The sequence below is a fragment of the Anabrus simplex genome, chromosome 13, assembly GCF_040414725.1.
Source record: "Anabrus simplex isolate iqAnaSimp1 chromosome 13, ASM4041472v1, whole genome shotgun sequence".
NCBI classification, from domain to species: domain Eukaryota; kingdom Metazoa; phylum Arthropoda; class Insecta; order Orthoptera; family Tettigoniidae; genus Anabrus; species Anabrus simplex.
In genome coordinates, this window is record NC_090277.1 from 101,588,176 (window position 1) to 101,600,805 (window position 12,630).

Sequence of the window (12,630 nt, forward strand, 5' to 3'; positions counted from 1 at the left end):
GACGATAACCGAGGTTCTGCTGTACCGGGAAGTTTTGCATGAAGGGTCATACAGGGACGCACATATGAGGTGCAGCTAAATGAGCAAAAAGCCAAAAAGCTCCTTTAAAAGCCTTTATATTTCTTGTTAGAGCTACTAAAAGAAACTGGAGACAGAGCGTTAGTCAGAACCCAACCACCATACAGAGAGAGAAAAGACAGCCCACCTGGTGTTGTTGCAATCGAACCTCGGATATGACCCCGTCTCGTTAGGCTGTGACAACACTCTGCTATCGGCGACCCTGGTCAAACACACACAGAAGGAAAGAAAGAAGTGAAAGAAATAAAGAAAACGAAATTGAAATAAGAAAAGAGACAACAATATGAAGAATAATATTACGTGCTTTCAATAGAAGCTCATCACTGCAGCTTGCAATAACAATATGTTATAATCGACGAGAAGTTACTTCTTCCTGGTCCACTGTACACTGGCAGTCACGTAACTCTCAAACAGTGTACTGGGCTAGTAATACAGGGAGAGGTAGTGAAAACTTATAGTACTATACAGGGAACGTCTGGGGAACAGATTGCTAACAATCCATCGCTAGACTCACCGGTAAGGCTACGGCAAAATACAACCTGTGTCTGAAAAGTTCGGTGAATGGTCTCCTAGTTTGTACACCGTGCTAGTTCGGACGATGCGCATTGTGAGACATGACAGCAAGTGCCCGCTATCGGTCAACTCAACAGAGTTGAACGCTGCAACACATCGCACGGAGTCAGTGTGATAACTCGTGTTATTGCACAATGGAGTGCAAAACGGAGCAACGCGTTAACATGAAGTTTTGCTTTCACCTAGCCAAAACGGCAACGGAAACACACGCAATGTTAGTGCAAGTGTACCGCACTCATCAGTGAGTAAAAAGTGCATTTTTGACTGGTTTAAACGCTTTCGAGATGGAAAGGAAGGTGTTGAGGACGAGGCACGTTCGGGTCGACCAACCACAAACACATCGAACGAGTGCGACAGATGCTTGCGAATGATCGGCGACTGTCCTTACGAACGATGGCAGATGAACTGCGTGTAGGCAAGGACAGTGTAAGGACCATTGTTCACGAACATTTGAAAAAGCGGAAGATTTGTGCCAGGTTTGTACCGCACAAGCTGACAGACGAGCAGAAGCAAACTCGGATGGAAACGCTGGGAGATTTCATTGACGTTTGTGACCAAAATGCGGAGGTGTTTAAAACCATCATTACAGGAGACGAGTCGTGGTGCTGCCATATGATCCGGAGACCAAGAGACAGTCAACGGCGTGGTGTTTAGCGTCTTCTCCGCCTCCCAAGAAAAGTCGGCGCACAAAGTCCAAGATTAAGACAATGCTGATCGCCTTTTTCGACAGCAATGGTGTCATTCGTCATGAATTTGTACCCCAGGGTACAACTGTCAATGCGGAATTCTACGAGGGAGTTTTGAAACGGCTACAGCAACGCTTCAGACGGGTTCGGCCTGAACTGTACCGGAGTGAACAGTGGATGCTCCTCCACGACAATGCCCGTCCGCACATCACGATCCGCGAGACCCAGTTTCTCGCTGAACGCCAGGTGACTGTTCTTCCACACCCTCCGTATTCTCCAGATTTGGCACCGGCAGATTTGTTTTGTTCCCCCGTCTTAAATTAGCCCTGAAAGGACACCGGTTCGACAGTGTAGCAGGTATCCAACAATGCGTGACAAGGGTTCTCCGGGAGATTCCAGAAGAAGCGTTCGCTTGCCAGCTTCCAGCAGCTTTAGAGTCGCTGTCAAAAGTGTGTTGTAGCTAACGGAGATTACTTTGAAGGCCAGTAAAGGAGTTTTGTGTGTAACTTACGTTGTCTTTATTTCATGAGACCATTCACCGAACTTTTCAGACACAGGTTGTATGGATCACAATAACTTGGTTGAGGATACGGCTACACGTGCTTGTTTTCACGCGTTTTTTCATGCTGCATTGCTGCGTGTTTTCCACGCAGCTGGACGACAGGAAGCGTGACCATAATAATTGCGTGTTTGTACGGCGTGACTTTATTAGAGTATTATATATTTGTAATGTAGCAAAGTATCGGCATTGCTCCGCGTATGGAAGGAATTCCATTATCTAATAACTCCGGTGTTGCGTTATGCGCTGCGCTGGTTGTTCGTCGTCGTCAAAGAAAATATTGGATCCATCGTATAATAAGTCACAGGTCATCAAATGGACAACTCATACTCCTACACAATAAACTAAAAGACACCCAAGAGAAATGTTTTGAGTATTACAGAATGTCCGTGACGTCATTTGAAATGCTTATTTATGTTTGTTGAAAAATGCTATCAGGAAAATACACACGTCTCTCCAACACAGCGCCCGTTGCTGATAATCACGCATCACTCTTCATGTCTCTGTTTTTTGAATTCTTGGTCCATTATATCGTGAAGACAGGGGTACTTTTATACCTCCAAAATTATTAATTGCCTGTCTAATTTTGTAAAGTGAAAGTACAAAACGGACGCAGATGGACCACGCGCAATATTCAGAGAAGAGCACAATACCGCAACGTCTTCTTTCCGCAAGTGTGGCCAGACAATGAATAAATAAAATGGACCTCGGCCCATTCTCGAGCGAGCGACCTGGAAGACGCGCCTTGTCTCGTGTCCCACGTAACGCTGTTGGAAAAGTATGTTGCCGTGACAACCACCTCAGCGATGCTATTGCCACGTGGTTAAGCTTGCTCTGAATCGCTTTTGTGATATCATGCGGAGTTGCACTCTGTTAGCTGTTATTGCTTTAACTTAAGAGTTTGTTTTCCGAATATTATTTTTGTTGCTGTATAGGCTTTTGGGCCTATGCCGTGTCAAGAAAATAAGGTGAAATTCTTTACGTTTCGCAGAGAACTGTGCTCTGCGTCATCAGAAGAAAATCTCGACTGTCCACGAGAAATGCTTCTTAAACAATGACTTTTTGAAATTTAGACGTTATAATAGAAGTGGAAATGGTACGTTCATTCGTCACCAGATGGCTCCCCGGACGTGGCAGAGCGCTAGCGTTTGAAGCTTCGAATGAACATGGGCCGTAGTGGCCTATAGTTACAGGAAGAAAGCACACAGTGAGAAGATAACGCTTATTGACCTATACCCCATTCTACGTTAAGAAATCAGTATTGGTCTTAAGGAGTGAACATACCCCCTGTGAGACACCCATAATTCCTTGTGATTAAGGAATCGTATAATGTACTTTGCAATGTATTATGAAAGACAGATAAAAATGATGAGGCATTTTTGCCTATTAAGTTATTAAAATAACTAACTTACATAACATTTTCTTTTTCATAAATGTATTCGTAGGGAGGAAGCATAATGACAGGAACAGCCATCGCTTCGTTGCCTTCCTTGTATTCGTAGGGAGGAAGCACAATGACAGGAACAGCCATCGCTTCGTTGTCTTCCTTGTATTCGTAGGGAGGAAGCACAATGACAGGAACAGCCATCGCTTCGTTGTCTTCCTTGTATTCGTAGGGAGGAAGCACAATGACAGGAACAGCCATCGCTTCGTTGTCTTCCTTGTATTCGTAGGGAGGAAGCACAATGACAGGAACAGCCATCGCTTCGTTGCCTTCCTTGTATTCGTAGGGAGGAAGCACAATGAGAGGAACAGCCATCGCTTCGTTGCCTTCCTTCCTTCATTTCTTCTTCTGCGTTGCTCTGGTACACGCATCATGTAGTCCCACAATCTGTGAACCGCCGGCAGCTCACTTCTGTAGTGAACTCATCTACAGTATTTATTTGTTGCGTATTTGTTTTTAGGCTTTAAATCAGTGTCTACTTGTCTTGTGTTGAGTGAGAGTTGGTTGTATATTGCACAGTATTTGTTTGTGTTCTTTTATTTTCGTACCGTACAGAAGTTGTTACTGAAGATTTTGGTGTTGTGGTGTGCAACGATACTTCATGGCATAACTTGTACTGATAAAATATTGCCCATGTGTTTTATTTGTGTTTGGTTTTGTTATTTAGCTGTTCTTTCTTAATCGCATTTTAATTTTACCACTTTATTTACGACCGCATTTAATTACTTATATTGCTTTTGTGAGCGATACGACAGCAAGTAGTTCACTGCGTTCCCTGGGGAAATTTATTAAATGCATATTAAATGCATCCCTCACCCATTGGGCCCATAAAAATATTATTTTTCTATTTTCTTCCCCAATTTGCCTTACACTTCAATGCTGAGGTTTTTCATGTGTCGTAGTTTACTTCTGATTCTGTTTCCAAACCCCATGACAATACAGCCATTGAAGGGCCTTGGCCTACAAAACGACCGCTGCTAAGCCCGAAGGCCTGCAGATTACTAGGTGTCGTGTGGTCAGCACGACGAATCCTCGCGGCCGTTATTCTTGGCTTTCTAGACCGGGGCCGCTATCTCACCGTCAGATATCTCCTCAATTCTAATCACGTAGGCTGAGTTGACCTCGAACCACCCCTCAGATCCAGGTAAAAATCCCTGACCTGGCCGGGAATCGAACGCTACCCCTACACCACGGGGCCGGCACCTCTGATTCTGTACAAACCAAAAATAGCCCCTGTAAACCCCCGTCCCCTTTAGTTCATAAACATAGTTTGCAGCTTAGTTTCTTCCGCTTTTTATCTTGAACTTAAATACTGAATTTCACAGATTTACATGCCGCCGTTTTCCCGTGATTGTGTTGAGCAGAGTCGTTCGATATGGCAACCCTGTTGTCATAAAAGCAACACTGTTTTCTTAACATGGAATAACCTATAGTAGGCTATACATGGACGAACACTAGTTGGTATGGTTACAACGGTATCGAGAAATTATGACCCTAATTACAGCCCCAAAACATATTCATGTTAAATTGAAAAATAAAGGAGCGTTATATTATAAGTCTCACCTGGCACTTGGTGTCAGGATCGGCGAACATACGATGTCCTTGACCGCGTGCTACTCCACACTGGAAGCTGGTCTGAGGTATGGCGGTGAGCGCGGGGAAGTCCAGACCTTCCACTCCTGGTAACTTACTAGGCCATGGTTTGAGAACTGAAGGAGATGCTGCCAGAGCAGCCGCTGTTTCCCGAGCAGCGCGCTCGTTCAGGTGTGCCAACAGTGTGTCGAAGTCAGGGAAAGCCTGCTAACAGAAATAATATAGGAGTTACTACTGCAGCTTCCAAAGGGGGGAAAAATAGAATTTCATGCTTTTTAGTATGAGGGCAAATCAAAAAGTAACTTACACCTCTTAGTTATGGCCATTTATGAAGTCACCTACACATACGCAACACCGGTAAGACAACATACAAAATAAGTTTATTTTTCCACATAGTCCCCAAGAGACTGCAAACATTTCTCGGAACGTGTGACGCACCCACTCGGCCCACAGATGTTTGACAAAATTATAACGTGGCGGGTCACTTTACTATTAAAATAAATAACTGATATCTCGTTGTTTCTCCATAAACAATATCCCATGGGCGCCAGCCTTCAAGCTTATGGCTTGAAAACGAAAGTTGATAATTAATAATAATAATAATAATAATAATAATAATAATAATAATAATACGTAATGAGACTCAAAAACTCCCAGGGGTGGGGTGACGGGACACAAATCATTAAGTACACTAACTTGGAATTTAAGGATCATTAATAATAATAATTTCAGAACATATAAATTAAAACAGCTATTTTTTAGGATGGAAAACGTGACGTAACGGCGTATTAACGAAATCTGAACTCACGGAAGCAAAAGAAAAATTGAATGAAATTAACTCTAAGAAAATGAACTGTTGCTCGAAGACTTGCAGTAACTTATGCCATAAGCTCACCAATTGTAGACTGTTGTCTTGAAGCTGATGATGGGTGGATCTCTCGTACCGGCTGCCTCTTCTGTTGTTGGATTCCAGTCCTACTTATGCTTTTCCTGCCTTTAACACTTCCTACTTTACTCCTTACATAAAGTCGTAATGAGTCTTAATTTTAAGTGCAAAACCACCATGGGTTATGTTCATGGAGAGAATACACTTGTATTCTTCTGTATTACGGAACAGTAGCGTAGCTAAATTCATAATAAAAGCTCTCCTCCCCTATACTAGTCAAAACCGGTCTCCCGTTGACTACCTCTCGTCATTGAGATAACAAGTCCCAATGAGAGTAACTTTTGAGTAGTATCCTACGGTACTACTCAGATGCGAAGTGAACTAAGTTAAAATCTTCTCCGATGTGCAGACGTAGAATCGTAGTGTCTTCCAAGAGTGTCTCAGTGTCTAAGAGTGAGAATAAGAATGTCCTCTCCAGCTCTTGTCTTCGAAATATATCGGTTCAAAAGTCTCCTTCCATCAGCCATATCACATGGTCCAGTAAGATTCGAGGTCTCATCCCTTCTCCTATGTATTGCTGTGAATCCATCACGTTCCTTCATTACGTTCATTCACATAGGCTGAACTTTCCCGCTGAAATAAAGCGTCAGGTAGCGAAGTTCGAAAAGTGGGTATTCATAATGTTTCAACTGCCTCTTCAAGAGGTGGAGAGGGTAAGATCTCTCGTAACCTTGATGACGTTCTTTTCCTGGAAATGGCCTGAAATTAGCCTGCTGACTCTGGTCACCTCACAACGGCTATTCGAAAATTTACTGCAAGCTATTCATATGAATGATGTTGAAATACCTTACCCAATTATTTGTTCGTTCAGAATACGTTATAGCCGCGATACAAAGAAATGAAATGATGATTGAAATGGATGATACAAACCCTATATATATATTAATTTAAAAATGACCTATCAGTGATTAAATATATACATCTTATCAATTAATTATATAGTTCAATAATTGAAAACATGCAGTGATGTCCCAAACATCACAAACGATCAACCAACTTTTCGATTTCGGATGCGTAGAAGTCACCTCCAGTGCTATGTAACCACCTGGAGAAAGGTGCTTTCACTTTCTCATCCTCTCGAAATCGTCGTCCACCGAGATCCTTTTCCAGCTTACCGAACACATGATAATTGCATGGCGCTAAGTCTGGACTGTATGGAGGATGTCGCCATACTTCCCACGTGAATCCCTGCAGCAATTCGGAAGTTTGGCGGGCCGTGAGAGGGATTGCGTTACGACGATTCCGAAAAGATGAGGACATGAAAGCAGCTCTCTCCAGGTGGTTACGTAGCGCTGGAGGTGACTTCTACGCATCCGGAATCGAAAAAGTTGGTTGACCGTTCCGAGAAATGTTTGCAGTCTCTTGGGGACTAAGTGCAAAAATAAACTTATTTTGTATGTTGTCATAGTGGTGTTGCCTATGTGTAGTGATTTCATAAATGGCCATAACTCGGAAGTGTATGTTACTTTTTGATTCGCCCTCGTACAAAGGTAAAAATTTCCAAATTTGTAAAAAAAAAATTATTTATTTTTCGCTAGAAAGGTGTGAGAGGTCAAGGAGTATTAGATAGATAGATAGATAGATAGATAGATAGATAGATAGATAGATAGATAGATAGATAGATAGAAAAAACTATATTTAACCTGCCAAAGTTAGGGACAGCCGTCTCTGTTTCACACTCAACCAGTAACAAAAATAGATTAATACATATCTACAGATCGTAACAAATTAACAACTCATAAACGTAGACTATTTACAACTATAGCTAATAGTAACTACTTGTACATTAAAAGTTATAAAAGTCAAGGAAATTAAATGACGTATGGCTTTTTAGTGCCGGGATTTGTCCGAGGACTTCGGCTCGCCAGGTACAGGTCTTTTGATTTGACGCTCGTAGGCGACCTGCGCGTCTTGGTGAGGCTGAAATGACGATGAAGACAACACATACACCCAGCCCCGTGCCAGGGGAATTAACCAATTGTGGTTAAAATTCCCGACCCTGCCGGGAATCAAACCCGGGGCCCCTGTGACCAAAGACAAGCACACTAACCATTTAGCCATGGAGCCGGACAAAGTCAAGGAGAAAGAATACAGTACAGCATGCAAAGGTATGATGATAAAGGGGGTTAAAAGTCCGGTTGTGAGTTTCCTAATAGGAAAAGTCCTCTCAGTTTTAATTACTGCGTTGATGGGGTGAAAGTTCCTTTTGGAGATCATTTTAAGTATCTAGGTGTTAACATAAGGGAGGATCTTCATTGGGGTAATCACATAAACGGGATTGTAAATAAAGGGTACAGATCTCTGCACATGGTTATGGGGTATTCAGGGGTTGTAGTAAGGATGTAAAGGAGAGGGCATATAAGTCTCTGGTAAGACCCCAACTAGAGTATGGTTCCAGTGTATGGGACCCTCACCAGGATTACCTGATTCAAGAAGTGGAAAAAATCCCAAGAAAAGCTGCTCGATTGGTTCTGGGTGATTTCCGACAAAGGAGTAGTGTTACAAAAATGTTGCAAAGTTTCGGCTGGGAAGACTTGGGAGTAAAGAGAGGAGCTGCTCGACTAAGTGGTATGTTTCGAAAGATGGCTTGGAATGACATTAGTACACGAATAAGTTTGGTGGTGTCTTCAAAAGTAGGAAAGATCACAATATGAAGATAAAGTTGGAATTCAAGAGGACAAATTCGGGCAAATATTCGTTTATAGGAAGAAGAGTTAGCAGTAGCGGCGATTAGAAGTTAGAAGAATTGGAGGGGAAAAGTGTAAGTACAGAAAGCGAAAAGTACCTGTGTTTGTGGGTATAAAGCGGGGGGAAGGGGGGGTTATGTACATGAAAACTGATTAAAAAGTTACAAAATGGTAACATTTTGATGCTCTCTTAGCGAATTTCAACAGAGAGGTAAAGGTTGACAACTCACCAACTTAAGTCGGAAATAATAGATTTTTGAGATTTTGATTCAATACTATGCAATATAATTTTCACCAAAGGAACAGTATTACACTTTTATTACAATTAACTAGCAGTTTCCCGCTGGCTCCGCCCGCAATGTACAAAGTATGGTGGTGTTCGTTACTATCCACGCGGATGTATTTGCAAAGCTTCGAGTTAATTAAATAAAGCACATGATCTGCTGTGGTAATAGAATGTAATATTATGTCAACAAAACACTTGAAAATACATCGCACAAAGAAATTGAATTAAACGTTCCTTGCAACAACACTACGCGTCGAACTGTTAAAAAGTCCTTCAAAGATCTTCGTCATGGAGACAAATGTACTCATAACTTTTCTCAGAGTCTACCAATTTAAGTAGTTATTACCACAAAAGAAAGCGCTTGATACACTGAGTGTTCTTAGGCCAAAACGGACTCCGTACCTCAATTAGAACCAAAGATATGATTGCTTCAAAGAGACAAAAAATTGAAAAATCAAATAATTTGAGGAAGGCGGAAGTTAAGTGATTTGTAGTACCTGATGACAAATCTGTGCATGAATACCTTTCAGTTAAAACAATGAAGGAAATCGACTGGATAGAATGGCCGGACTGACTTACTTTAGTTTTCATGTTTTTTTAAAATATAGAGATTAGAAGTATGGCGTCATTATAAAATTAAAAATACTGTAATTTAGTATTTGACTACACAGTAATAAACGAACAGACACTAAGGAGACTGCCAGACAGGCGAGTGTCCATGACCTTGGCAAAAAAAAGAAAAATGTATATATACCGCTAATTGGTTAGCCGCGATGAACGACATACTGTGCGTGAAAAAGAAACCTACAACCTTTTTTCCAGTCATTGACTGGGCAGGGATTGAATGAATGTAGCCCCATCTTGCGGCGAGGATAGGAATTGTGCCGGCTGCCGAAGCCTGTCGCACTCCCCTGGGGCAACTGTGTCAACTGCAGTTCAGCAAGCAAACAGCGATCCTGATGGTCGTGTAAAGCATGTGGTGTCACAGTGTAGCTGAGAGATGATAACAATTGTTTCGAAGAGTTCCATAAAATTAAAAAAAAAGACATCTGTAAATAGTTTGAAGTGAGTTCAGTCAAACAGGTCTTGATGCCATAGTGGTATTGGAACAACACCGCATTATTAATGACTGACAGATGAAATGATAATGGGGAGTGTTGCTGGAATGAAAAATGGCAGGGAAAACCGGAGTAGCCGGAGAGAAACCTGTCCCGCCTCCGCTTTGTCCAGCACAAATCTCACATGGAGTGTCCGGGATTTGAACTAAGGAACCCAGAGGTTAGAGGTCGGCGTGCTGCCGCCTGAGCCACGGAGGCTTACACTTTGTGCGTATTATCGCAAATAATTGTGTTAATATTAAATGAAAATAAAGGAAAGAATTAGCTGGTCCGACTTCTTGGCTGAATGGTCAGCGTTGAGGACTTCGGTTCAGAGGGTCCCGAGTTCGATTCCCGGCCGGGTCGGGGATTTTAATTACGTGTGATTAATTCTTCTGGCTCGGGGACTGGTGTTTGTGTATGTCCTAACACTCTCCTCTTCATATTCAGACAACATACCACACTACACTACCAACCACCACAGAAACATGCAATAATGAAATGAAATGCCTTTATTTTCCTCCGATCTACAGCATTGAAGCCTTATTGATCTATTAAGGAGAAAAATAATAATGCCCAACCTAGGCAGCTTAATCTAACATACATATATAATAATTCCTGCAAAATAAACATATCTAACCCATGTAAATAATAATAATCAAATAGCAACGAGGCAGAATGGTCTGTTGTCCCTGGTATAAAACAGTATGGCAATGAGAAACTAAGCTGGTATCATATTGCTATGTAGAGTACGATGTTGTGACAGATTTGCATCTGCACTTTAAACAAAGAGTATATCACTTCCGGCCGGGTCCGCACTCAGCATATTCTTCCTTGAACACTGACCTCACTGGCTTTCTACTTGAGTTGCAAACCTGGCTTCGTATTTCCTCCACTGTTGTGCCGGTGTGCAATTTTTCACCTTACGTTTCTTTACTGTTGGCCACTATTTGACTCTGTTATCTCACTATATTCATTATCTTTAGAATCCAGACTACTTATCACATTAACTGAAAGCGTGTTCACTCACCATTAACTTGGACCCTCAGCTTATATACCAATCATCACCACCTATTAACTTTATCCTTAACACCTATCCAATTTACAATCACTCTCTTCCTCTTCACTGCACACTTTACCTCCTGCGAATTTAACTATTTAATCACTCTTGTCATAGTTAACGAATACCACACTAACTCCGCTATTCTCATGTATACACCAATTTACTTTCTACTGCAGATTGCCTTTTTTGCTTCTTGTCACTATGCCTTCGTCCAATTTGTTCTTACCTCATATCTCCCTTAGGCTCAAACTTCTCCCTTTCGCTAGGGCACCTCTTGCTTCTTTTTCCTGCCTCCCAGCCGTATTTTCACTCCGTTTGTGTGCTCTTGTCACATCTTGCATTTCCGTCCTCACCAGCTCCTTAATAGCAGCCCTGGTCTCCCTGGTTTCCTTCCGTATTTCCCTCCTCCTCTCAGCTGTTACCTCTCTGGCTCCTTCTTCGATCGATTTGAAAATAGAATCTTTCAGGTTAATCTTTTCTTGCTGTGAGCTTAGGTCCAGTGTCTTATTTTCTTTGGTTCTTTCTTTATCTCCAGGTCCGTCTTCACCCACTTTACTGTCTCTGGCTTGCCTTTCTTCCACACTCTTCCCAACTATCTCTTCGTCCTTCCTATTCTCTTCCATTTCCTGTAATTTCTTCGCTGTCCACACTCTAGTCCATTGTCCATTGGATGCTACTAGTTGTTAACCCTTAATATAGGCTCTTAACCCTTGTATTTTTGCCCTGACTAAATGTTTTTTCAGAGTGATTATATTCTTTACCCCTTCTCTTCCCATGTCTCTTTTAATCCAAATTTGTGTGTTACGTATATTATCTGCGCCTCTTATCACTACTTCCGCCATCAAGGTGGAAAACAACTTCAGTTTTATCGGCCTATCACCCCGTTTTTTACCTATCCTTTCCACATCATCAATATCAACTTCACTAAAGTTAATTTTCATCATTTTCTGAATAACTTCCACAACTTTGTAGGTTGTCAGCACTTTGTCTACCCTTTGTCTTCCGGTACTCCATATATAAATAAGCATGTCTTCCTGCGTTCTCGGTTGCTATCTTCAATTTCTGCTTTCAGCTTCACCAGGTCTTCCTCCATCTCCTTTATTTTTACCTTTAATGATATCATTTCTCTCTTACTGATTTCCACTTTGTTCGTTGTCTCGTCTGTTTTTTCCTGTATCCAACGCCTCATATGTTCAAATTACTTCATTTGTTCTTTCATCATGTTTTTAATCTGCTCAAACGGACATACTTCTTCCACCACTTCTTTCACCACTCTTCTTATGACCTCCACGTCTTCCCAGTTCATGTTACCACTGGAAGTCGGGCCAGGGTTCACCTCCACACCTCCTATGGCTAACAGTACCATAATCACCGCTGCCACCAGTATCATCTCGCCCATCATTCTTGTTTCCACTTTACCTCCTGTTTCCTTTTTCCATCTCCCCTGCCATCTTCCAATCATCTTCCTCTTCCCTCGTGTCTTACTTATCCACTCACCGGTCACACTCCACACCTGCTCTACCGGCAGCTCAACTCAGCACGACTGTCACCGAACGCGTCAGGAAGGGCGTTCTGCCGTAAAACAGGGCCAAATCCGCATGTGCGACACAGTTCGTGC

At 42.1% G+C, this 12,630-nt stretch overlaps 1 protein-coding gene across 2 annotated transcripts in view; it reads right to left on the reverse strand.

The window, feature by feature from the left end:
- Window positions 1–12,630, reverse strand: part of LOC136884623 (uncharacterized) — a 207,281-nt gene that overhangs the window by 21,592 nt on the left and 173,059 nt on the right. Inside the window, exon 3 of one of the 2 annotated variants that reach the window (XM_067156848.2) lies at window positions 4,904–5,137. In XM_067156848.2, the coding sequence (XP_067012949.1) occupies window positions 4,904–5,137 (234 nt within the window). Of the gene's footprint in view, window positions 1–4,903; window positions 5,141–12,630 lie in introns of both variants that reach the window. The other variant, XM_067156847.2, reaches the window with a different exon arrangement.